This window comes from Ruditapes philippinarum, unplaced genomic scaffold, assembly GCF_026571515.1.
Source record: "Ruditapes philippinarum isolate M1 unplaced genomic scaffold, ASM2657151v2 ctg853_1_1_1_1, whole genome shotgun sequence".
Taxonomy (NCBI): domain Eukaryota; kingdom Metazoa; phylum Mollusca; class Bivalvia; order Venerida; family Veneridae; genus Ruditapes; species Ruditapes philippinarum.
The window spans coordinates 19,015-45,788 of NW_026863406.1; the positions used below are offsets into that span (position 1 = coordinate 19,015).

Consider the following 26,774-nt stretch of genomic DNA (forward strand, 5'->3'; position numbering starts at 1 on the left):
GTCTTTCAGACACATTTCTAGTTTGACAGAAGAAAAGAAAAACCTGCAAAATGGTTCAACCATGCTAGTACTTGTACTTATTCTGAACGCTGGCAAGTGTATGACACTAAGATAAAATGTTCAATAAAATTGTTGAAGTTTCATTATTTTAGCTTTTTTTTCAATTGTTGAATGCTGATAAGTGATTCACAGGGAATGTTCTATGACCGTTCTATCACATACATAGAATCACAGAAGGAAAGTATTTTGTGGCGTTCAACCAATAAATAGAAAACTCATAGTGAACTTCAGCCTAGAGAACACACTTTCTGATGACGTTTTACGTTCACAGATGTAGAAGACGATCAAACTATTTTGCTAATAAATTTGCTAGGTACTATTATATTCATTTCTGATGAAATGCATTTGCAAAAACAACAATAGTGTTTTCACAAGTAGCTTTAATTACATTAATTATATTTTTCTTTGAAAGATTTTACAGTATTCCTCATTTTTGTAAAGATTACACTGAAAATTGAGTTGTTTACCTTGTGCTTGTTATAATTTTGTATGTTTTATTTTTAACAAAAATCTTTGACTAGCCTCCTGTTATAAATTTTTTTATCGGAAGATTGTTGCAAAGTAAAATCTTCTTTAACATGCATGGTCTTAACTTTACTTTATTTAAATAAGAGAAATGATTGGGACAATAAAATTTTTAAAAAATAGAAGAAACCATTTTTGTGTATTGCCCAGGTAAGGGAGTATTGCACAGCCTGGGAAACCCCAGGTTTTCTCACCTGGGTTTTCCCGGGCAGTCATTACTTTGCCAACCTTGAACTGCAATGTATCATTGTCAGATAATTTGTATAATTTTATTTTCACAGGAACAAGAACAATGGCATTAAATTTACGATGTCAGACTAAATCAGGCCAGCATTATTTGACTGGCTTGACATTGTCATCAAGTGTTGGAAAACTTAAAGAGATGATTTGTGAGGCAACAAAAATTCCAAAAGATTGTATCAAAGTCAGGCAAGGATATCCACCAAAAGTGATAGATCTGAGTGTAGAGAGCAATGAATTATCTTCACTGCCTTTCAGATCTGGTGATACTCTAATTGTAGAAGAAGATTCATCAATGAGAAAGCGTCGCATAGAGCAAGTAGACAAAGATATTCAGGACCAAATAACAAACTCTGGTGGGATGTTAATGAGAAAAGTAGTACCCGCAGATAACTCTTGCTTATTTACTAGTGTTGATTGTGTTATGAACAATGGCACTGTTGATTTAAATGCAGCTCCGCAAATGAGAGAACTAATTGCTGGCATTGTAATGAGTGACCCGGACACATATAATGAAGCTTTCCTTGGAAAAGGCAATGCTAATTATTGTAAGTGGATAATGAACAAAGAATCTTGGGGAGGAGCAATTGAAATTTCAATTTTGTCCAAGTATTACGATGTTGAAATTGATGTGGTTGACACTCAGTCCGGAAGGATAGATAGATTTGGTGAAGATATGAATTATAAGCAGCGTGTTCTTGTAATTTATGACGGTATTCACTACGACCCGCTTATAATGGAGCCATTAATTCCTGGCGAGGAGATCAAAACCATGTTTTCCACTAAAGATGCAAGTGTACTTAGTCAAGCTATGGAAATTGCAAATGAAGCTAAAGCGTCACGCCAGTATACAGACGTAGCTAAATTTACACTGAGGTGTCTTGTCTGCCAAAAGTCTCTTGTTGGACAGAAAGAAGCCCAAGAACATGCTAAGTCATCAGGACATATAAATTTTGGCGAATACTGACCAAGTTTTATTTAGTAATAGTATTATATAAGTTGTCTCTTTTTTTCAACATAAGTCATTAATTTAAATTCTGTAGGTATTTATCGTTCAACATAAGTCATTAATTTAAATTCTGTTAGGTATTTATCATATTATATATATAATTTTTCAGTGGCATTAATCCCAGTCAGTCAGTCTTCCTCTTGAAGTTAAACATTATAGAAAGCAGATTTACTACAATTTGTTTAATGTTTGTCATTTTTCTGTCATTATCTACTTAAGATCTCTTATCCCGATAAGCATTTTTGTAAGATTTGTTTCCTTTCCTATCAGTTTGTCATTATCTTTATGTATAGCCGTAAACAAATCTATAGGCATGGCAACTGGAGACCTAAACAAATTTATAGGCACGAAAATGCAGACTTTTAACAAATTTATAGGCATGACAAGTGCAAACAAAAGTCACGACAAGTGCAGACATAAACAAATCTATGTGCACAAGTGTAGATATAAACAAATTTATAGGCATAATAAGTGTAGACATAAATAAATCTAAAGGCATGACATTCAGACAAGTGCAGATATAATTTGTAGGCCAGTTTATTGATCACTTTTTGCTCATTATTTATTGTCCATATCTTTATAAAAGTGTTGTTGTTTTTATAATTCACATTAATATGAAGCAGAGGATTTAATATGATTTAGAAATTGCAAGACTTATTATTTTCACATGGGCCATTGGCTTTATCTGAATAAATACTGAAATCCTCTATTATTTTCACATGGCTTTATCTGAATAAATACTGAAATCCTTTATTATTTTCACATGGCTTTATCTGAATAAATACTGAAATCCTTTATTATTTTCACATGGCTTTATCTGAATAAATACTGAAATCCTGCTAATCATCCATCAAAAGTAATATAGATACATGTACATGAGAGGAAAGTGAAAGTGCTTTGTTGAAATATCTCTACCATTGTAACAAATTATTTAGTGAGTTCTTTTATTTATTCTTTATTTAATAAAATTATGCATTTACTTGCCTTTTTAACATGCTACATGTAGATTCAGGGACTGGAATGGCATTCATTTATAAAGCATAAATTATTTCACTGGTATTACATTTAAAATGTGCGTTGCACTTTTACCATTGCCATTACTTTTAACAACTGTAAATGACAACAGCTTCTATTCATTCTGTAAATATTGTCTCACTTTTCAGCCAGATAAATACATTTTCACTGAAGACAAACAAAAATTGTCAATGTACCTTAATATAACTTATTAAAGGGACCATGAAATGCAAATTTCCCTATTGAATAAATACTTGCAATGTTTTGTAATTAACATCCAATGTTTTTATTCCAAGTTTATACATGTATTTAGACTATTCAATTTTAGTTCAAAGTTTTGGTTGTGTAGTTTTTGAACAACTTTTCACTTGTATGTTGTATTTAACTATTTATCACATATTTGTTTAATGTCTTTTGTATGTGATTTTGTAAGCCAATAAATAATAATAAAAGGAGCCTGTTCTATGATGATGCCTTATAGTCATAACCCTCAACCTGTTGAATTTCTAAAGTGACTTATCCTGTTTTTTAATCACCTGCCGCCTATATGTAGTTTGGTAATGCATGGCCTCCATCTGTTAGCCCGTCCATCTGTAACATTTTTGTGTCCTCTGTAATTTATAAATTTATGAAAAGTTTTAAAATGACTTGGTACAAAAGATCACTATTACCAGATGATGTGCAGACTGCAACAAGATTGCTACCCCCAAGGTCACACTTAATTAAGGAGAAATGTAAAAGTCATCATTTCAAGTACGCTGCATAACTTAAACTAGTGAAAAGTTTTTAAATTAACCTCGCACAAAAGATCATCGATTGTCAGATGATGTGCAGACTCGACCACTAGGTAGCTTCCCCAAAGATAAAGGTCATTATAAAAGGGCAAATGTATAAAAGACAGCATTTCGTGTCAGCAACAAATGAAAAGTTTTTAAATACCTTGGCACAAATGATCATAATTATGAGAGGAAGTGCAAAGCATAATAACCAGGTCGATGCCCCAAGGTCAAGGTCACACATTAAGGTCACTGGCCCTTCACTGCTGTTAGGGACTTCTGTTTCTTCTATGTGAAGAATCTATCCAGCTACTCACGGTTCCTGCTTGTGCCTGACATACAGCACAAAGGGGCACCTGATGTTTTCCTCCACCAGTAAGGCTGGAAATTAGGCGTTGTATAACCTACACAAAGTCGGTGTGACTTAAACAGAACAAACAAACTGAATTCAAGGTCAAAGATTCAAAATTAAGCAATTTAATTTCTGGCTGAATCCAAACTCATGAACCTATTGAAGGATATTGCTACATTGATCTAATGTTTATTTTGTGAAGACAATGTTGGGAATCCATGTTTTTGGCATTTCTTAAGTTTTAGAGAACAGGACTGGTTTCCTAGCAGTTTTTTGGCCCTTTATCATTTTCATTAAGTATTTCTGTTATTCATCAATCTGAGAAACATTTGTTTTCTATGCAATACAGCAGTTAAGATAGTTTTGCCTGTTGTTTAAAGTTACATAAGAGAACTTGCAACATTTAATAATAAGCAACACCTGGGGTATTCTAGTGTGAATGTCAATGCATAATAACTGAGATCACATTCAAGGTAAATCAATACTTTTGCAGACGACACAGAAAAGGTTGTGAAGTTATTTATTTGAAAAAAAAAAACAAAACATCTTAATATTGCTAACTGGTACTGAATTAATTCAAAATAAAAAAGGTCTGAAAATCTGTGATGAAATTTTGGTACAGTACCTAACATTTTTGTACTCTTCTGTAGACAGATTTTTATTTTATTTGTTAAAAAGTGTGATTTGGGGCCGTTAACTAATAGGAAACCGACAGATTCATTTAAGAGTGTATCTTTTAAGCCGATGCAGGAATGCAGTCTTAATCAAGCTCTATACTACTGTCTACATATACAATATTACAGACAGGATATATATTCATTTCAGATAGGCAACTTGTTTCAAAATTCAAGATCAAATGTTTAAGGATCTGTTCCTTTCCCCCATAACCCATTGAAAAAACATATTCAGATTTATTTTTCGTCACCTTTACGATGCAGAAATTACATTTATAGCAGACTGGAAGGTGCCTGATTTCGACAAGACTAAATATTTTTTGAGAAATTTTCATGAATCTGAGTTTTTGTCTCTGGTATTCATTATAGGAATGTTCTTAAATTAGAGACAAAAAGCAGGATCCTTTTTTTGCATGATTTTTTTTGAGTATAATGCAAGTATAACCATATGGCCTCTCCAATAGCAAATTAGGTAAAAAATTCTAAATAATGCATCCTTTAATGAAAAATTGCATGTGCACAATGAATTCTCAAAGATCGATTGAAATAACATTTTGGCTTCCTCAGAAGGAAATTGCCTCAAGACACATTGACTGGTAAACTGGTAAAAATGGGAATTTTTTTCTAAAGTCACTAGGAGCATTTGAAGTCTTGAAGAATCCTTTACAAGCTGGTGGCGACTGAATTTACTCATGCAACAAGTGCAGACCTCGGTCACCCGCCCAATGGGTGGGTCACCTCGGGACGGATAATCTGATCGGAACCGCAAAATATGACAGATATTATTAGTCTGTGCAGCTGATCATTTCTTACGGCAAACAACACATCATATAAAACAAAAAGGACAAAACATTCAGTCCTGATTAAGCCAAAACAAAACCAAACTATTTATCATTTGTTTATTTATAGTTTAACACATTGTGTTAATCATAGAAAGAAACATCAACAACAAATATTGCCAATAGAAAATTTACAAATGACAGGAAAAATTGATGCTGAAATTGAACCAGATCTGTCAAGAAATAAGGAATAAAAAAAGCCGCGAAAAGAAAAAACACAAAATCAAAATTTGATAAATGAAGATATCTTCACAGTAAAATTTTCTTTCATTCACATTCCAGTTAAATACAAACCATGGTTATACAACACATTTTAATAAAAGTAAAGTCTTGTAATTTCTTTGTAACAACAATTTTGTCAGTAAAAAATTCAGCCATATTAATTCAGAAAGACAAAATAGTCCTATAGACAGTGCACTCAACTTACCTAAGTACTTGTTACGGGTAATACTTATGAAATATACTAGTAAAAAATCTTAATTTTCTTTTTTTTCTTCCAACAATACATGTACAAAAAATAAAACCAGTTAGATGTACTATCATATTAAAATCCTGAATATAAGAAAAGGCCATGCCTTTTCTCAGTTTCACTATGTGACAGATTATCTGAACCATTCCCAATGGCAAATATGCTTATTATTTCCTAATCCTGAAAAAAACAAGAGCGATCAGTGATCACATGTGTCGCCTCATAATGGCCAATTTCATGTTGGGACAAGTTTTGTGACAGACAGACAGACAGACGGACAGTGCACAACTAGACTTGGTACTGATCATTCCTGTAAAGTTTGGATGAAATTGCACCAGTAGTTTATGAGGAGTAGTGGGGACAAGCTTTTGTGTATCTGGCAACACACAGAAAAAAACACCTTTTTATCAAAGGGCCATAACTCGGCCAAAAATCATTCAACCGGAAAACCCGTGCAATATGCGCAAGGACTTGAGCTACAGATCAATCCTGTAAAGTTTCATTGAAATTGCATTAGTGGTATAAGAGAAGTAGTCCGGACAAACTTTAAAAATAAAAATTATTAAAGGGCCATAACTCTGACAAAAATCATTGAACCGGAAAATGCTGACAATATGCACAACTAGACTTGGTACTGATCATTCCTGTAAAGTTTGGATGAAATTGCACCAGTAGTTTATGAGGAGTAGTCCGGACAAGTTTTGTGACGGACAGACAGGACGACGGAGAAGTGATCCCTATATGTCGCCACTACTCCGTAGAGGCGACACAATAATCTAAATATCCAAACTAACAAAATTGCTGAAGTTCATTCTTGTATTCATTACAGAAATATTAAAATTCTTAAAACTTTTATCTTTAAGACTATAAGCCTTATAATACTTACACTGTTACAGGTAAAAAAACAAGCAACAATACAAAGCAGAAATACCATACAACATATAACAACAGAACATAAACAAGAGGGTCATGATGGCCCTGGATAGCTCACCTGAGAAGTATTGCTAGAAAAGTTCACAATTTCTGTAATGATCTCACTGTGTTTTTTTTCTTCATTTTTTACCAAAGCCACATAATTTTAAAAATATTTGCGCATGTCTGCTACTATCAATGCTTCATGACAATTATCTAAATTCTATGGATTGCAGTTTCACAAAAGACAAATAAATGTTTTTTCCTAAACAATATGACAATGTAAGATAAATGACCTCCGGGGTGGGGGTAAATTTTGATCCCAGAGTCATGATATTAACTTTTGCGGAGGACCAAAAGGTGATGCTACATGCAAAATATCGAAATTCTTGGCATTGTTCTTTCAAAAACAATAAGGCGCTTAAGTGGTCATATAGTTGGCATGCTAATGAATAATTTCACCAGGTTCACTACTTTTACTTCTAAACCATTTAACTCTTTTTATGATAAAAGGATTAACACAAGTCTAGATGAAGTCATTGCCATTTTTTAACCAAGGGGCATAATACATATAACTTTCTAGGGGACCACAATGTGATTCTTCAGGGAAAATATTTAAGCTCTTAGCATTATACTTTCAGAGAAGATTTTTAAGACATCCGTACTATACATGTCCATATAAACTAAGTGATAACCAATAAATGGCAGTCGAATTCTGACCCAAGGGGCATACCTTAAATAAGTTTTGTAGATGTCCACAAGGCAATGATACATGACAAATATCTAAACTCTAGGTATTGCAGTCACACGAAAGAAGATATAATTTGATACATGTATTTTAGTTTTCTAGCTATGCATCTGATTGGAACCATTTAAAACTTTTGTATCAGACCACCGAAGGATCAATCATATGAAGTTTGGTCATAATCCATCAAGTAGTTTAGGAGTTGTTGTTTAAAGAAATTGTGGGCAACGACAAATGACAGACACACGACCATCACAAACACTCTCCTCTCAGCACATTGTGCTGAACAGTCGGGTTAAGACTAGGTAATATCGTACAGGTAGTTATCATACATGTACATTTAAGTTAGTACACATCACTATAGGGACATGTCCTGCATGTTATTATTGCAAATTACAAGATAACAAAGTAATCTGAAATGTTCACAACACAGCTGTACTACAGTGAATATTGCTTATTGATAATTAAAAACAAACAAAAAAAGCAACATGAAATAGTTCAAAAAGTGAGTATTACAATTTAGCTTAACCTGGCATTAAGATCAACTGTATAACAATAAAAATTCATTAAGAAGACGATAATCATGTGTTCATAAAGAACTTATGAATAATTCTGATAGTCGTCTTCTACCACTTTCAACTCTATTTGAGATGATATTTATGATAACACTTGACATGAAAAATAATTGGTACATAATTCAATATAGAGATAAATTTTAAGATCCTGACCAAGGCTAGAATCAATCAAAATCTGAATCTAAAGCAGATTTCTTAAACTTTATTCAGAAACTACAAAAGTTTCATCATTTTATGTCATCTCAAGGCTCTAGTCTAAATTGATATGAAATGTTTAATAATTAATTACCATAGTAGACTTATGAAATTTTGCAATAATCTGAATTAAGTCCTGGAACATGAGACAAAACTCTCTCAAACCAGAAAAGAAATTTTGCTTTCTTAACAATTCTTTTTATCAAATATTTCTTTAATTTAATTAATTATCACAAAACTGTGTAGAAATTTGATTCATTATTAAAATATAAACCCATTAGCCATGTAAAGTTTCTTAAATAAATACTGTCAATCAATTATAATCACATCACTGTCTTGATCTTCTTTTTCTGCAGATTCCAAACTTTGACTTCGTCTTCCACGCCCACGTTTATTATTTTTTGCACTACTTTTACTATTCTCTCCTTGTTTACTGGTTTGATTACCAGACAATGTAATACTGGATTTATCTCTGTCTTGTGTTCCTATAATCTTATGCAGTTTTGGTCTTCCTCTTCCTTTAACGGCAAGTTTTTTTGGTAAAGTACACCCCTGAACAGCATGCTTTTTTGGTCTTCCTGGCCCTCTTTTAACATCTTTCACTGCACAAGTAGTCCCTGCAGAGTCACTTGTATGCTTTGGTTTTCCTGTTTTTATAGAATAAAATCCTATTTTACGTCCTCTTAAAGAACTAAACTTTGATGGACTGACATCTTTTTTATCTGTTTTCAATTTAACAGCAGCACCATGACGATTTATTCCTCTAGTCCTCAAAACTGGCCTCCCTCTTTTCCCTCTAACTTGACCCTTGCCCCTCTCCATCATCAAAGATTTATGTCCTTTTGAGCGCCCTCTGCCCCTCTTACCTGTAACACTGCCTTTTTTCCTTCTGGACCCTTCATCCTCACTACCACTCCATAAATCATCATCATCATCATCTTTATCAATATAGTCATCATTGTCATCAGTAAGGTAACTTTCGTAATTCCTATTCTTCTGACCCTTGTCCTTAGCTCTAGATGAAACGTTACTTTTTGATCTAGGTCCACGTGGTCGTCCTCTACCCCTTTTACCTGAAATACTGGCCTTTTTTCTGCTCAACTCTTTATCTTCTGAACCACTTTTTGTATTATCATCATCATCATCATTGTCATTATCATTTTTATCACCACGATCAGCAAGGTAATGATCCTCACTTATACTTTGATAGTTCATATAATCACTGTCAACTTTTTCAATTCCTATACTGGGTTCATTTGAGGCTTGACTATCATCGGAATAACTTCCAGGCTGACCCCATCCAGTCAAAATGCTGTTGCCTTCCACACCACCTGGCAATGCGAGATACTGAAATACATACAAAGATAATCTTAAAATCATAGTAACATATCATCTGTATTTTAAAATGAACAACCACCTTTGATATCTTATCAACAAATATGCATTGCCCTGCACTATTTTAAGCGAAGGCTTTCATGTTAGTAGAACCACTGAGTTGCCATAAGCTCACATGAAAGAATAATACATGAAGACTTTCACTAAATTGTTAACCAGTTTAATATTATACAAATCACAATATTACAGAGAAACTCTTTTATTAAGGACAGTTTGGGTTCTGAGTCAAAACACAATTCTTTATCTGTATCTTCATGATATTATTACTAGGACTTGTCAATAGCTGAGTGGTTAAGGCAGCCAATTTCAAAACATTTGCCCTTAACTGCTGTCAGTATGAATTCCAAGATGGACTTTGGATTCTTTCATGATAGATAGCTATCTAACTAGCTTATGGAAGGTCACCATCAGTAGTTTTTACTTAGTTGCCAGCTCTAGCTTAAAATAATGCATGGTGGGGCACCTCAATATGTACTGCTAGTCTTTATGTCAAATTATGTGACTTAAAACACTGACTGACAAAAGTCTATGCTGTAAGAAACATTCCATACCATAACACCAGCATTTTTGTTGTGTGCAAAGTTCAAATATACAGTAGATAGATATTCATTAAAGTCACGGCACAACTTAACAAGGATTGGAAAATATCATTCAAATTAACATCAGAAACATTTACATTTTTATCACTATATGTGGGTTTCTTCACAATAAGCAAATGTAATATATAAAAGATCTCTATGTTAAATTTGTACAAATCATGCAATCATTCATCTATATCATTAAATTTATCTTCATAAAAATACAAAAAACTGTTTTTGATCCCAAAATGACAGCCTAATGTCTTCTGTGTAGAAGATATCCAATATTGATGCCTCAATATAATTGTCACATATATTGACTCAGTGCCCTTATTACCTCATTGGGGACAAGGTCAGGGCCTTCATGTAGGGAATTTGTATTGTTTTGAAGAAAAAAAAATTGTCTGACAACAACAATACTCATTATGTTAACTATCACATATTTCCTTGTGAAAAATAAAGCAATTTTCAATTGATATTGTAAAGTGTCTTCTTCTTGAGGCAGATTTTTTTAGGGAGGAGGATGGGCACAATAATCGGTAAGGACTAAAATTACCTTGTCTTGTTCTGGACTAAATTTTGGCTCCATATGCCACTTCTTGTCATGATCCAAAAGTCGTTTCTTTTTTCTTGGTGGGCTCCCACACACATCTGGTGACTGAAAATAACAAAATGTAATTGCATTCCTAATTCAAACACACATACTTATTAAATCAATACTCTTTACGGTAAATACCGATGTTACATACCGTTGATATCAAGTCTATAGGCGTGGCCGAGTGACTGTGGTTAACGCGTCAGACTAGTAATCTTAAGGATTGCTGACCGCGTGGGTTCAAACCCTGTCAAAGCTGTTGTTTCCTTGAGCAAGAAACTTTACATTCATTGCTTAGTACTTGTTAATTCCAGGAACGATTCGAGAGTAATTCAATAAGCTTATAACTTCCAACACAATCAAACTAAAATATATGTATATTTGTATAAACTAAACTAAGTCTACCATTACAAAATAAACTATATATCTGCCACTACTTTGACAATTATAATAAAGATTTCAATTTGAACTTGAAATTTAAATTTACTGTTGCATTTTAATTCAAGAAATGAAATAAAGTATTCTTCAGAAATAATATATGTTAAAGTCTAACAAAGAACACTGACTTATTATAATTTTAAGTCAAAATGAACATAGTCTTTCACAGGCTTCCTTTTCTGTTAAATTTGATAGAATTTCACCCAACAGGAAAGTGAAAATATCTTTTGAAAGTCCAATGCATGCAAATGATTGTTTACAATACCTCACTTCTCCAGCTGTCAACCTTCTAAGTGTTATTTAGCCTATCAAAAATATGTCAAGACTTTGTAAGGATTACAATCTCCAATGAATTGGTAAATATCAACTAATATCATAATGAACTCATCACCACACTCTAGCCTTTTTTCAGTAAATTTTTGTTGTCCTGAGACAAAGCTAGCATACACGCCCATTAGGGCCTGTAATCCAGTAAGTCTTATCAGTATAAACAGAACATTTCTAAGACATTAGCTATATCAACTTACCTTGCTTGTTGAAGCCAGAGACTGATTAGTACTTGATTTCTGAGTCTGCAGCGATTGTTGTTCTCGCTGGGAAGTCTCTGTAGAAGAAGACACATTTTCAACATCTGTAGAAACGTGCGGTAAATTCTGAATATTCGGTAATGAGGAAAGAGAGCCCTTCACAGTGTCTGACGAGACATATACTGACGGACTGGAAGAAACTGATCCAAAAGTTTGATTTGTTGTAGACTTATCTGCAGCAATTACAGTTTTTTCAACAGTCTTTTGTTGATCTTTTACTGGTACTAGTCCTAATACATCCATTGCAGAATCAGAAGAATGTTTATCCGACACAATAACACAAGAGGATGATAATTTTTCCTCATCTTGAACCGACAATGTGGGACTTGACATACCATCTAAATGTTCCATTGTGGGACAACGCAACCTTGGAGGAGAACCTTTTTCATTCAACCCATCTACTGGACTTTTCAATGTAGATTTCTCCCCAGAATTAATAGTAGAATCTTCCTTTATATTTGAGAAGGACTGTTTTCTTTTTGACTTGGTCCCTACACTTCCAGTCAAATTTTCACTGCCTGAAGTATTAATATTTACATTTTTACTGTTACAAATTTGCTCCGAACTTTGGTTGGTATTGTTAAATTCTATTTCACAAACATCTTCATCATCACTTATGATTGTTACATCTTCATCTTTCTGGATATTACTTGAGTTGAAATCACTTTCAGCTTTAACTGCTTTGCCTGCATCATATGTAATATTTGATATCTCTTCATATTCCTCATCATAATAATCATCCTCATCTTCTATCTCATCACAGTCCATATCAAAATAATCTGGCTCTTTCTCTTCTACTTTCTCTTCTACTTTCTCTTCAATCACATCAGTATTGTTTGCATCCTTTGTTATGTTTGTCTCACCAACATCATTTGAATCATCATCATCAATACTTATTACTTCAACATCTTCTATTCTTTCCTTCTTTTTCTCAGCTACAGCTTGTGATTTTACAGTCTTGCTTGATCCATTGTCCATTAAAGAAACCTTAAATTCAGATGTTGGATTTTTTTGACCAGATATACTTTGACCTTTACATTTGTTAATTTCATTGTTTTCAGCTGAAGTACTGGCTTGACTGTTTGTTTCTTTAACGCTGGCTTTGTTATTTGTGTGCAATCCTGTATTCTTGTCGGGTACTTTTACAATATCTGTCTTTGTCTTTACAGAAATGATTTCAGTTTCTATAACATTACCAGCTTCGTCCTTGCTGATAGTTTGGCAACTTCCTGTATCTAACTTGTCTAACACTGATGAATTCATTGGATGTTTAGAATGGCTATTTTGTGATGTACTCATACAATTGCTGTCTGACTGGCTAGCCTTCTGCTTTTTAATATCATTGCCATTTTCATTATGTGTGATTGCCTCAGTATTAGTTTCATCAACAATGACAGGACTTTCTCCTCCAGTTTTGTTTCCATTTTGCTTGTCAGTTTTGTTTTCTTCACTTCCAGATACACTTGTTGTATTAGAGCCAGCAGAAGTTTCTGTTGTTTGATTCAAGCAATGCCACACAGCTGCTAGAATCAACTGCAATGAAAATAAAACAAGAGGTACATGTATGTTACATAATGAGGGCCATCATTTTTTACCACTCACGTTCATCAGTTACATATTAAATGTTTTCAATCATCTCTTGAACAAATTCCAGCATAATTTAGTTGTAAAATCTATTTTTAGCTTTGGTGACCCAAATCCTTTTTTGAAAATTTAAACCTTGTTGACCAGTATGTGACCCTTGTGAAATTGCAAAAGAAAATCAACATACTACTCCTGAATATTCTGGCCAAACCTGTAAGTAACATAAAACCGTCAATTTACAGTATAAATTATGCATTCTTTTATGTAAGATAGTGTGTCTTCTTATCATTTACAGTACGGACAGTCTGTAAAAAAAACAACTTACTTTTACCTGATAACTGAAAGTTAACATTTTTACTTGTTGGAAAGTTAAAAATTGGATGCAGATTAGCATGCTCATTTATTCTCTAAATAAGAAGCTGAGTCACCCCAATATTCTACATGCATGCATAAAAATTGCAGGTAAGGGATACATCCATGTACAATAAAAATCATCAAAACTGTCAAATGCTTATTAATGAATGTTTTGTTCTTGCTGTCTATAACTTGTTTGAGACGGTTTAAACCACGGTATCTGTGGCCGAAATATTGTCTCTAGCTCAGTCCTATTCTCAATCATAGCCACACCTTGAGGTTCAATGCATCATATTGTAAGAAAAAAATGTTGAATATTAATAATTACAGCCAAAAAAGGATTTTGAGTTTCTGGGAATCATATTAAGATTTGTCACTATGATCAGTGATTCTTTGTGTGTATTTTACAGCCGAATAAAGACTGTTTCCCCTAGCTAAAATAAGTATATTTTCCCCTAAAAATGCCAATATTATCCCCTAAAATGTCACTTTGATTTTCATATAATTTAACTTTAATCAGTTTTGATCAATCCAAATGTCATGTGAAATAAAAAATATCAGTCAGCATTTTGAAATGAAAATTTGTAATTTCAGATATAAAAATTTTGGGTTATAATGTATATATAAACTGATCAAAAGATCTGGGTTTGTTAAATCTGTTTTGTTGCTTATAGCCTCAAGTAAGAACTCATTGCCTGTGTCAATGAAAAGTCAGGAGAATGACTCTGCCTAAGAGTTCACCAATACACCTAGCTACTAACCAAAGAGGGTAAAATTTGGCAATGTCACTGGCAGTTAGCAGTCAGAGTTTGACTTACAATAATTTTGATTGAACGAAAATGCATTATTCTGTGTGTAAGAAGGCAAGTAAAACCAGAAAAAGCCTTCAGTCCAGTGCTGTTGTCATTGACAATACAGAATTCCAAGCACATGTGGAGGAAATGTGTAGGGGCAGCATTCCAGTCTGGAATTTCTGAAGGCATATTTCATAAAAAAAATTGCTTGGCAATTGGCTCTGCTTGGAATATTATAGGGAAAGGGAGAAGATGTAAGCAATAATTATGAGCTAAATAAATATAGATCTGCCAGTTTTCCATTTATGTAATAACCAACTTTTATTAAAAAATTAAATTCCATAGAACTAACATATATCTAAAATGTATGACCTTTTGACAGAGCAGAAGTAAAAAACTTTAATTAGGGCTGTCATTGAATATCCCAATATCGCTATATCATCGATATTCATTATCTGGTACAATATTGATACACACTTTCAAATATGGATACAAGCTAAATTTTATTTATTTCTGTTAGTGAATATACCTCTCTACTTTGCCTAATAAAGAGAATATATATACATGTATATTTGTATATTGCTTAGTTTATTATGCCTAGGATATTAGACTTTGTTAACAAGGTTGTTCTTTATATTTTGCTTAGATTGTTTTGTACAAGAATAAGTAGGGTTTATGTCAGTGTAAGAAGGCAAAGAAAAATATTTTATGTAATCAATTATTTCATGTCCATTTACATTGATGATTCTAAATCAAATATGTTTCATAAAACAAATGTCTATTTTGTTTACATAATTAGTGTTATTTACATCAATAAACAATTGAATTATTTCAATCTTATAGCAAACAAAACATATTCTTTAAAGTTTAAACCCTTAACTTGAATAGTGTCCAATATCAGCAAACATTTTCATTGAAATGTTTGATAGTTACAGTATGCTGGTCATGTGAGGAAGCTATCCAGCTAGCTTACAGAACTTCGGTGGTTCTACTCAGGTGCCCATTTGTGCCTGAACTAATGCACGAAGGGTACCTGAGGTCTTCCTCCACCAGTAAAGCCGGAATGTCGCAATATGACCTATACTGTGTTGGTGTGACGTAAAACCCAATAAAACAAACAAACAAACAAACAAACAAACAAACAGTATGCTAGAAATTCTGTGATAAAGTTTGACTTAAAGTTTCACTTTTTGCAAGTTTAAAATAGATTAGAAGTCAAATTAGAGTCTATTTTCTGATTTTTTCAATGATTCAGTGTTTGCTACTGAAAAATAAACAACACTTGTCAGTCATTGACTGTAAAATGCTTTGGTACTAAATCATTGTCAGTTTCATACATTTCTAATCATTGTTACATGTATGAGAGTTAAAGGAAATTGTTTCCAAATGCCTGACGGCATGTAACACGAGACATGTGTTAATAGCTTTGCTAAAACCCCATGGGTTAAAGCTTCCTAATCAAGAATCCATACAATTCTTTCTGGAGGTTACTTACCACGGAGGAAACGTGTTTATTATGGTTAATTGTCGTTTGATGTTTATTCTACTTATAACGTATATATTTTATTTAATAAAATACAATAGAATTATTGCGTCAATTTGAACAATAAAAAGTTTACCGGATATTTTCACACCTTTTATCCCTTATTATCACTTATTAATTATTTTTATAGAAGTGGTACGTAACCTCCAAAAATGATACATTTACTGGTCGGGGACCATCAACCGGACACTTTTTGAACATTTTTCCATACAGATTTCATACTTTCCAACTCAGAGACCTAAAAATTTGACACAGTACAGCTAGGTTCTTCTCCTAACTAACAAACTAGTTTGTTTATTTCTGATTGTATTTCACTTATATCTGAGGCTCGTCAAGGAGGGTATCCAAATTACCTAAATTGTCTACACTATAGTACCATGTGTCCGGACAGATACATGTGTGTACATGGCGTGATTTAATTCATATAAAAGCTTGGATGTTTTAATTTTTAAGTTTTAACATGATATACAATATATCAGCAACAAATGCTGAAGTTTTGGAAATTCTATTGTTTACTTTGCAAATGATTATAGCTGGTATATGAGATCAGGCATTTCTTTCTTGATGCCCAAACTTCAACGGCAACATTCTTAAAATAGACATTAAAATATTACTATTTACGGAGGTTGAAATAAATTTATTTACTAAATTATAAAAGAAACGTGCATTTATTGTTTAAACAAAAAGTGACTGACTACCACTGAACAAAGAAAATACTAAATTAAGCATTTTCGGGGCCGTCCGGGTTTGGTGGTTGTCCGGTTTTGGTGGTCCCCAACCAGTATGCAGTGGTACGTTTCCTCCAAATTCCCTCTCACTAGTATACTGTATTATTATAAAATTTGCTACAGGGTCCTACTTATGTAAATACTTTTGTAGCAGATGACCTATACTGTGTTGGTGTGACGTAAAACCCAATAAAACAAACAAACAAACAAACAGTATGCTAGAAAATCTATGATAAAGTTTGACTTAAAGTTTCACTTTTTGCAAGTTTAAAATAGATTAGAAGTCTAATTAGAGTCTATTTTCTGATTTTTTCAATGATTCAGTGTTTGCTACTGAAAAATAAACAACACTTGTCAGTCATTGACTGTAAAATGCTTTGGTACTAAATCATTGTCAGTTTCATACATTTCTAATCATTGTTACATGTATGAGAGTTAAAGGAAATTGTTTCCAAATGCCTGACGGCATGTAACACGAGACATGTGTTAATAGCTTTGCTAAAACCCCATGGGTTAAAGCTTCCTAATCAAGAATCCATACAATTCTTTCTGGAGGTTACTTACCACGGAGGAAACGTGTTTATTATGGTTAATTGTCGTTTGATGTTTATTCTACTTATAACGTATCAGGGCACTCGTTTGGCCATTTTTGGGGCCGAATATCGGCCCCATTCCCCTCTCAAAATCATATGCTTTTTTCCCCTATTTCAGCAGAAAATTCCCCTAAAAAAAATTGTAGAATAAATGTTTGATATTTAACAAAAAAAGTGATGTTTTCATTTCATAAAAATAAAATATATTTCTGTTTAACTTTCAATGGATTGAAAACTAAATTACAGTTGTCAACAACGCTGTATGTTAAAACCGAAAGTAGCAGGAAGTGAGAAATGTAGAAGGGAGGTAACTCTCGTAAAATTATTGACAAAATTAATGTGGCAGATAATCATCGTAGGAGTTTACCTTATATTCAATTTGTTTAGAGAATAGACATACATTGTCATATTTTGCTAGTTAATAAACAAAACTATTTTAATTTCTGTCAGTTGATGTTGGAAAAAACGTATTTCTCTTGCAGTTTTGTACTCAAATATTTTCGTACCCAGTTTTACAGTTACAGACAATTTTCTCTGAAACCAAACCCTTTTTTAGAAAAGGCATAAAACTTTCTTGTTATTTTTATTTAATTCTTATTTCAATTCTCATTGTTATAATTGTTTCAATCTAAAGAACAGGCAGAAATATGTAGAAAATAGATTAAGAACTGACCAGTGCAGATTGCAAAATAGTGTGATACATTTTTAACTTTAAAAATAAAGAAACAATTAATGACTATAATAGGAAATAATTTTCCTGGTGTTTCCAGCACTTGGGTATAACATACCCTTGCCTAGGAAAGTCTGCATTTCCAGAGCTTGTTGCACTGATTCAATTTTTGTTGTACAAGTTTTTTTTTTAACTGTCAGTTTTAATTTTTTATCATAAACAAAAATGCATTATGCTTGCTATAGATTTTAATATAACCCTAACATTTTTTTCAGAATTTGCATTTTAACCCCTCACTTTAGAATTTGAGGGGTATAAAACCCTTGGCCAAAACATATATCTGGAGCTCTGATTGATGTCTGAGTCAGTCAAGTGCAATAACAAAGCAATAAAGAAAATAATGAGATAGCCTATCTCAAGAAAAACTTCCTGTTATATGTTTTATTTGTTAGGTCTATAGTAATAAATATACTAGCTATTGTAAGTAATGGTAGGAAATTGTGCCAAGAGTTAATGTAAAACCTAAATTTAAAGAACTCATATATGGCTTAAAATTTCCCCTTTTGTCTTAAAATGACGCAAGTGAGGGTATGGGTACCAGTCCCCAAAAGTTGTCTAGTGCCCTGCCGTATATATTTTATTTAATAAAATACAATAGAATTATTGCGTCAATTTGAACAATAAAAAGTTTACCGGATATTTTCACACCTTTTATCCCTTATTATCACTTATTAATTATTTTTATAGAAGTGGTACGTAACCTCCAAAAATGATACATTTACTGGTCGGGGACCATCAACCGGACACTTTTTTTGAACATTTTTCCATACAGATTTCATACTTTCCAACTCAGAGAGCCTAAAATTTGACACATACAGCTAGGTTCTTCTCCTAACTAACAAACTAAAGTTTGTTTATTTCTGATTGTATTTCACTTATATTCTGAGGCTCGTCAAGGAGGGTATCCAAATTACCTAAATTGTCATACACTATAGTACCATGTGTCCGGACAGATATGTACATGGCGTGATTTAATTCATATAAAAGCTTGGATGTTTTTAATTTTTAAGTTTTAACATGATATACAATATTCAGCAACAAATGCTGAAGTTTTGGAAATTCTATTGTTTACTTTGCAAATGATTATAGCTGGTATATGAGATCAGGCATTTCTTTTCTTGATGCCAAACTTCAACGGCAACATTCTTAAAATAGACATTAAAAATATTACTATTTACGGAGGTTGAAATAAATTTATTTACTAAATTATAAAAGAAACGTGCATTTATTGTTAAAACAAACAGTGACTGACAACCACTGAACAAAGAAAATACTAAATTAAGCATTTTCGGGGCCGTCCGGGTTTGGTGGTTGTCCGGTTTTGGTGGTCCCCAACCAGTATGCAGTGGTACGTTTCCTCCAAATTCCCTCTCACTAGTATACTGTAGCCTCGAGTGCCCATGTTCCGGTGATATAAGGACAGGATTGAGAATAAAACCAACTTTAAGAATGAAAAAAACAGTTGTAACATTTGCCAAATAAAAACAAATAACTTACCTTCAAAATGCCTTGGTTTTTATTAAAATAGCATAAGTAGTTCATGATTTTTTTTCAAAAGTTTAACCACCTTCAAAAAATTTCTTCTGTAAAAACATGGTGCCCGGCCCTGATTGTTTCCCGGCTCCGGTGACGTCATACACATGCTAATCAAGGGGGTAACTTCGAATAAAACAACAATTAGGCCACTTCAATTTTTATATTGGGTTCTACAGGCTTACATATGTTTTATTACATAGTAATTCTATTCAAAACATAAATTTTTCACAGTTTTAATCAGTTATCATTGCACATATTCTCAAGGAAGTAAATTTCCAAATTTAGTTTATTTACATCTTTGTTTTATAGTATCAAGTCACAAATATGCAAGGATGCAAATTCACTCTTTCCTCCTTGCAACATGGCAAACAAAGTGATCTCCAACGCCTTAAGACTCTTTCAGAAGTACAATATAATCAAATGCACCCAGTGGCCACAAGACTCAACTGCCCCCACTCTCCCCCATGTTGTAAACTTTTACAAAATTGCGGTTCAACAAGTTCAACTGGGGTAAATTTTTGCATTTAAACAACAAAGTTCCAAACTCATCAATTTCAATTTCACTGTCAGTATCTGACACATTTTCAAAACAAGATTTATACATGATGGCCCAGGTTGTGGTGATGGTGGGGTCTTCTTTTGCTGTTTACTCTGCTTAACCTTAGATTTTGACTGGTTTAGATTTTCCTTGTTTTTGAACATGCTCAGTCATTTGTTTCAGTACAGACTCATTGATTTCCTTACCCGCAACAATTTTACTCATGGTATTTCTTGGTTTTGTTTTTGTTTTCATTTTTTACCCTTTTAAGACTAGCCTCTTTCTGGTGCAAGAAATTTACAATGTCCCGAGACATTTCATTTAATTCTGACTGGACCCCCACCTATCACTGTTTTGCCTGGCTTATTCATCACTGACATCAGTGTCAGAGAGAACATGATCTGAACACCTCTGCAGGTAGAAGTTTCTCCTGTGCGATGGCCAAGGGATCAATGGGTAAATGCCTGCACGGCGGAATGCAGCCTGGACATTATTTGGGTAAGGGCAGCTAGATTAGGATGAACAAGATACTTGGCAAATATTGTATCTGGTAATTACTGATGAAACTTCCCTAATCAGCTTGTGACATTTTATATCATATATTTTCTGAAAGGGCCAAAACATCCTACATCCATGGGCTGAAGAATGTGGCTAAATGGGGTGGCAATATGAAGATAACAATTCCTAATTTATGTGCCCATTCAGAGAGACCTACAGACACATGAGACTTATGCCATCTAGGATCACAAGGATTTTCTTATCATTGCGTCCAGGAACAAATTTAAGAAAGTGATGTTCTAAATAATATCTAAAAATGCTGCCATTAGACCAGCCGGTTTCATTAACTGTTCCATCAGCACCTGAAATGTAAAAATAGTTTGATTTAACTATGCCAATATAATATTTTTAACTGTGAAAAAAATCTACCAAATAAGCTAAAAATATCAGTATTAAGATATTTGTTAAATAATTAACTTTTTTTAATTAAATAATTAACGCTGGCGATGCTCCAATCATAAGCTCAGACTCATGCGCTGTCCGGGAAACACAAGATAAGGGGGGATAGCTTGTCCAGCTGCACTTCCAGCACCAATCAAAGTTACAATCTGTCCCTTGCCAGAGGTAACAGCAGAGGGGATGTAACTAGAACTTGAACTACATGAGGAGGCTTATGCTCAACTTTGACTGCCTTTTCATCAATGTTGAAAATCAAATGGGTTCAATGTTGTGGTTTTCAATTGTTTCTTTTAAGTTGATGAAGTATTTCATCACTGTATCACGTGATGCCATTTTTGCTCGGGCGTGTTCTAGACCCTATAATGGAGAATAATAATATGATTAAGAATATCAATTGATTGAATACAAGTTATGAAATAATACATTAAAAAGCATATTATGATATATAGGTCTACTGTACTTGAATATATTTAATTATTTAGATTGTGAATTATTTCAATATAAAACAAAAAAATACCTACTTTTGTTTAACAACCTTTAATTTGGCCACCTCTTTAAAAACCCTCTCATCCATTTCATCGTGAGTGGTCTATCCTGAGTTCGTCGACCTAATTGGACAGCATAATCAGTGGCAATGTCAACACACTCTTGTCTTGTGTACCCATGGCCATATCCTGCCATAGTTTTGAAATGGCTGACAAGATTAGCCTCTTCATACTCGTCAAACAAGGGTTGTCCACCAGCAGACAGAGTATCAATATGAACTAACCCTAAGTTCTGTCCCTAAGGGTACTCTCTGGGACACCATAGAGTTTTGAGGCTTTTTCTAACTGATGTGCCATGCTCCTTTATATGCATATAGGCATTTGGTCAATGCTGTAGGGGAGTAAAGCCTGTTTTTTACGGCGAATTTTTTTGGATTTTGCTGAAAAGCAATTTTGAGATAAAAACAAATGATAAAAAAATCACATAAGAAATAGGTCTGAAAACCACTCATGAAAAATGTGCTTAGCCCTAACTTACTGAAAATTGCACGATGGGAAAATGTCAATGGAGGTTTGTTTACAAACATAAATCAGCTGTCAAATTTTCAAATGATGTTTTTGAAGCAAAAAATAGGCAGTTTTTGAAAGCAATGAATTGGAAATAGTAAAAAATACAAATTTACATCAAGATGAAATGTTATGACCCTTCTTTACCTGCTTTGTTCGCATTTTTTGAGCTGATTTTTCTATTTGCTGTTTGCATTCTGCAATACACAAAATTTTATCGAGCACTTGACGTATGACGTCATCGATTTCGCGCGAGACAGGAAGTAAACAAAAATCACCGGAACCAGGACTCCCACGGAATAAGGGCACCCGAGGCTATTATTATAAAATTTGCTACAGGGTCCTACTTATGTAAATACTTTTGTAGCAGAATGAACACAAAAGTGCAAGTATTATAACTTGACATACCAATTAAAATGTATAGCATACTTATCCAAGCTAAATGATATTGATCAATGGATAATTTATTTATCCGAAATTCTTTTTAGCCGAAACATTGACTACATTGAACATAACACAATGATACTTACATCACTCGTCAAAAAATTACATTGCGCAGAAATTTTCTCTGCAAAAGTAAAAACTTCTTTTGATGATTTGATAAGCTTCTGGTTTGCAATAAGGCAGCTTCCCAACTCCATTTTCAGGGTCTGTGGTTTTTTTTCACTCGCACATCCCAATCGCAACTTTTCGGTCCTCAGAAAACGTCGGTACCGTCCGGTAAATTACATCCGTGGGTAAATTGAGTTGTCTTTCTCTGATAATGACAATTTTTATGGTCAAAATGTTAAATTTCGTGTTTGATAAAGTAACTTTTACGTGTATTAAGAACCCAAAATCACAGAGTTATATTTGTAAAAGTCTCTGCCAAAATTAATTAGGTAAAATTCCATTATTTTAAATGGGTTTAAATAAAAGTTACAGCGAAAAAACCGGTAATAAGAAGGATCCCAGTATATATTTGCAGACCTATTAAGATATATTACTGTTATGAATCAGTATCGGAATCGTCTTAATGATAGGTGTAACATAACTCATGCTCGATTTGCACGAAATTCACGTGCTTCTACATAGGCCAATGAAAAGTACTGTTTTATAATCTGATAATCTATGTGGATAATATCAGGTAATTTTCCGTTTTTCAATTTAATGAAATACTAAGAGCTGTTGATGTCAAAATATCACAAGTTTTAAATAAATGAAGGGAGACAGTCATCACTATTCAAATACTCACCTAGTCTGTCTTTTCTTGAAAATATTTCCAGCCGCATAAAGACAAATTGCTGCTGCCGATGATGGCAGAAACGTGTAATTCTTGTAACATTTTTCTTCAATTGTCAATTCTGGCACCAGTTCCATGTCGAAAAATTCGAACTACAGTTTAAAGTAAATTTCAGAATTGGTTGCAAATGCGAAGCAAAATGCCTTCCGTTCTCTTAACCATGAAAAACGTTTTTATTTACTTTACGATGTACATGATGATGTATATTCAAAAATGCATTCACAAATAAATTTACGCACGTGCTTTAATTGATTTCGGAAGTAAAAATTGCTCTCTGTATTTGTGAAGAAATTAAGTTGCTCTTTTATTGTGGAAAAAAAACCTATTAGTTATAAAGCAATATCAATCGTGGACTTTTAAATAAGAAAGAAAAACAGAATTCCTACGGCAAAATTGAAAATGTTGCAGACTCAGTTTGACTGAGCCTGTTTATGTACTGAAAAATGCAAGCTACCGTCCACGCTCCCAATAACCACGTCTTCATACCAATTGCAGTAAAATGAGTTTTATTCAGATTGGGTGAAATCAAGGAGATAAGTGTTCTTATTACAAGAAAGACTAAATATAGAAGAAATCGAAGAACCCATACACATGCACATTCAGGAACACTTCCATTTGTTTGCTGTGAAGAGGGTTACGCCATAAAGCCAAAGGTTGTTCTTTTAGTCTTTTTTTTTTTGTAAATAGTTACTTAAATTAAACGTATAACCACAGTATACTATATAGGGAAACAAAACCGGTAGCAATGTCTTAGTATGATAGATTCAGCTTTTTAACACAGTGACACTTTTAACAGTGACACTCGTTGTTTACATCCTATTTTTCATACCCAAGGTAACCGTTTATCGTGCACTGGATCCTTCAGAACACTATACGCTATTTATTTTGTTATTACATTTATTTCTGTTGATACACTGCATATCTGACAAATTCAGTAACACTACCTTAATTAGACAGCTTACTGGTACATATTGAAATGAGAGGAAGAACGGAATATTTTATCCCTGACTTTATGTCTGGAAAATATTTAAATTGAGTAGAATTTTTTTAACAATAATGCCTCTCTTTCAATTGAATAAAAAGCGATTTCTTATCGATGTGGCCATTGGCTGTAAATGCATGTATCATTGCGCACGGCATGAGCAGGAGAGGTCCTCGACAAAATTGTTGTTGCATTTTAAGATTTAGAATAAAGAACGAAAATTAAAATTTAGAACATGATAAACATATGCCAAACAAGTCAAGTATCTAACGGACTCGGCAGTCATTTGACAGTTCTTTGACAGAAATAATCATAAAATGTAACCGAATTTTTAAATAAAGATATGTTTGCTATCAAATGTGGAAAATGGGCGCGTCAGTGCCTTATGGACCACAATCCTAGTCTTATGTCGGTGTTTCTATTGCCGATGTTATTGTAAATCGTTTTAAGACATTTTTATTTCCACCTATTTTGGGCCTCTTGTTATGTAAATGCTAAATTAAGTAACGCAACTAAATGACAGTACTATAAGGTTTACAAGACAAAAGTTCCAAGTTAAATGTTACGATATCAAAATTGTTCTACACAAAGAACAAAATCTGACTGATGGCAAAAGTGCTTACAATGATAATAATCATACAATGTTAACGTCAAGTTATGTGCGTAACATTTACCGATACAATGTTATTTTAGTACTTCAAATTTTATCAAACACTATCAATATTATACAGTGATTTTTCCACATATAATAGGGGCCTATAAAAGGCCTCCTACCGATTGATTGACTTTAAAATTATGCAGTTTTCCCAAAAAAATCTGAACTTACACCAGTTTTTTTACTTCCCAAATTAGCAATTTTAGCTATAATTTTTCCCAAAATGAAGAGACCATGGCCTTTTCCGAATTAACACAATGAATTAAGTGAGAAAAATCACTGCAATAGTTTATTATGGCAATTTCAAAAAAAAAAAAGTTTCCATTTTGAGGAAATCATTCTTCAAGTAAACTGAACGTAGCTTTTCTTGGATATGAAAAAAGCATGTTTAAACAATATTCATCAACAAGTGTCTGTAACTCTTTACAAAAAAAGAGGCTAAAATTATTTCCTTTGACTTTACAACTATCGCATGCAACCCTTTCCGAGGCATACCAGACACATAGATAACATGTTATCTATATGTCTCTGGGCATACAAAAGATTTCTTTTATATCTTAACTCTTTCTCTCACTTAGAGTACAGATATTTCTTTTCTGAAAGATAATTTAAACAACTTCAAAACGTAACCAAACATATTATTTTTGTATAGGACTAAATGTACGTAATTTGACGTGCACCTTGCGATACTGTCATGAAACTAATAATGTTTTTAAAAAAGAGATCTTTGATATGTACTTGTTTACCGGTACTCTCCTTTTGGCTTAAAGCTGCATTAAATAAATTTCATAAAAAGAGAAATAGCTAGATTTTGTTAATTAAATGTGTTTCATATAGACTCCCATTCTTATTTTGATGTCCAGGAAACCAAAATGAGTTTTATAAGCCTAAAATTCTGCAACCTAATTGTGTATAATTTCTATTTGTATGAGGAACTCCGCCTTTGGGTCATCCGTATATCAATAGAAAATCAACAAACATTTTTAAGCAGCAGTCCCATTTCCGCATTATAATATGGACGTTTTCAGATGATTAGTTTTTTGTTAACGACAGGGCTATATATTATGCACTGTGAAACTAAAACGGTAAAAGTTTGTTTGCACAAGAATATCTCGTATTTGCTGTGACCCACATGGTTACAATTGCATGATTTTACCACCATGACATAGCGCATACTCGAATTATACTAGTCTTCATTTGCATGTTAAAATTCATATATGAACTTAAGTGTTACCACATGGATTTCCTTTCAAAATCAGAGCTTATGAACAATTTTTTATGAGATTTACAACAATACTGTTAAAAACGTTCACAAAAGTATAGAATGCCTGATTTTGAAGTTGACGGAAAAATATGTTTATGTTATAAAATATAGTATAGGGATATAATGAAAATCGTCGAAACGTGTCAGAATATTGTTTTTATGAATTTTTATTGTGCAAATCAACTTGCATTGATATTTTTTATG

At 33.1% G+C, this 26,774-nt stretch overlaps 2 protein-coding genes across 2 annotated transcripts; one reads left to right on the forward strand and one right to left on the reverse strand.

Annotated features, from left to right (window-relative positions):
- The first annotated feature begins 253 nt into the window (after positions 1-253).
- LOC132722032 (ubiquitin thioesterase OTU1-like) lies at positions 254-2,314 on the forward strand. The gene is made up of 2 exons (XM_060706429.1): positions 254-373; positions 867-2,314. Exon 2 carries the CDS (start codon positions 878-880, stop codon positions 1,790-1,792), a length of 915 nt encoding a protein of 304 aa, XP_060562412.1. The 5' UTR covers positions 254-373; positions 867-877; the 3' UTR covers positions 1,793-2,314.
- A 3,220-nt stretch (positions 2,315-5,534) lies between these two features.
- Positions 5,535-23,106, reverse strand: LOC132722033 (dentin sialophosphoprotein-like). The gene is made up of 4 exons (XM_060706430.1): positions 22,918-23,106; positions 11,919-13,511; positions 10,915-11,016; positions 5,535-9,732 (listed from the first exon to the last, which is right to left on the reverse strand). Exons 1-4 carry the CDS (start codon positions 23,026-23,028, stop codon positions 8,695-8,697), a joined length of 2,844 nt encoding a protein of 947 aa, XP_060562413.1. The 5' UTR covers positions 23,029-23,106; the 3' UTR covers positions 5,535-8,694.
- Between the last annotated feature and the right edge of the window lie 3,668 nt (positions 23,107-26,774).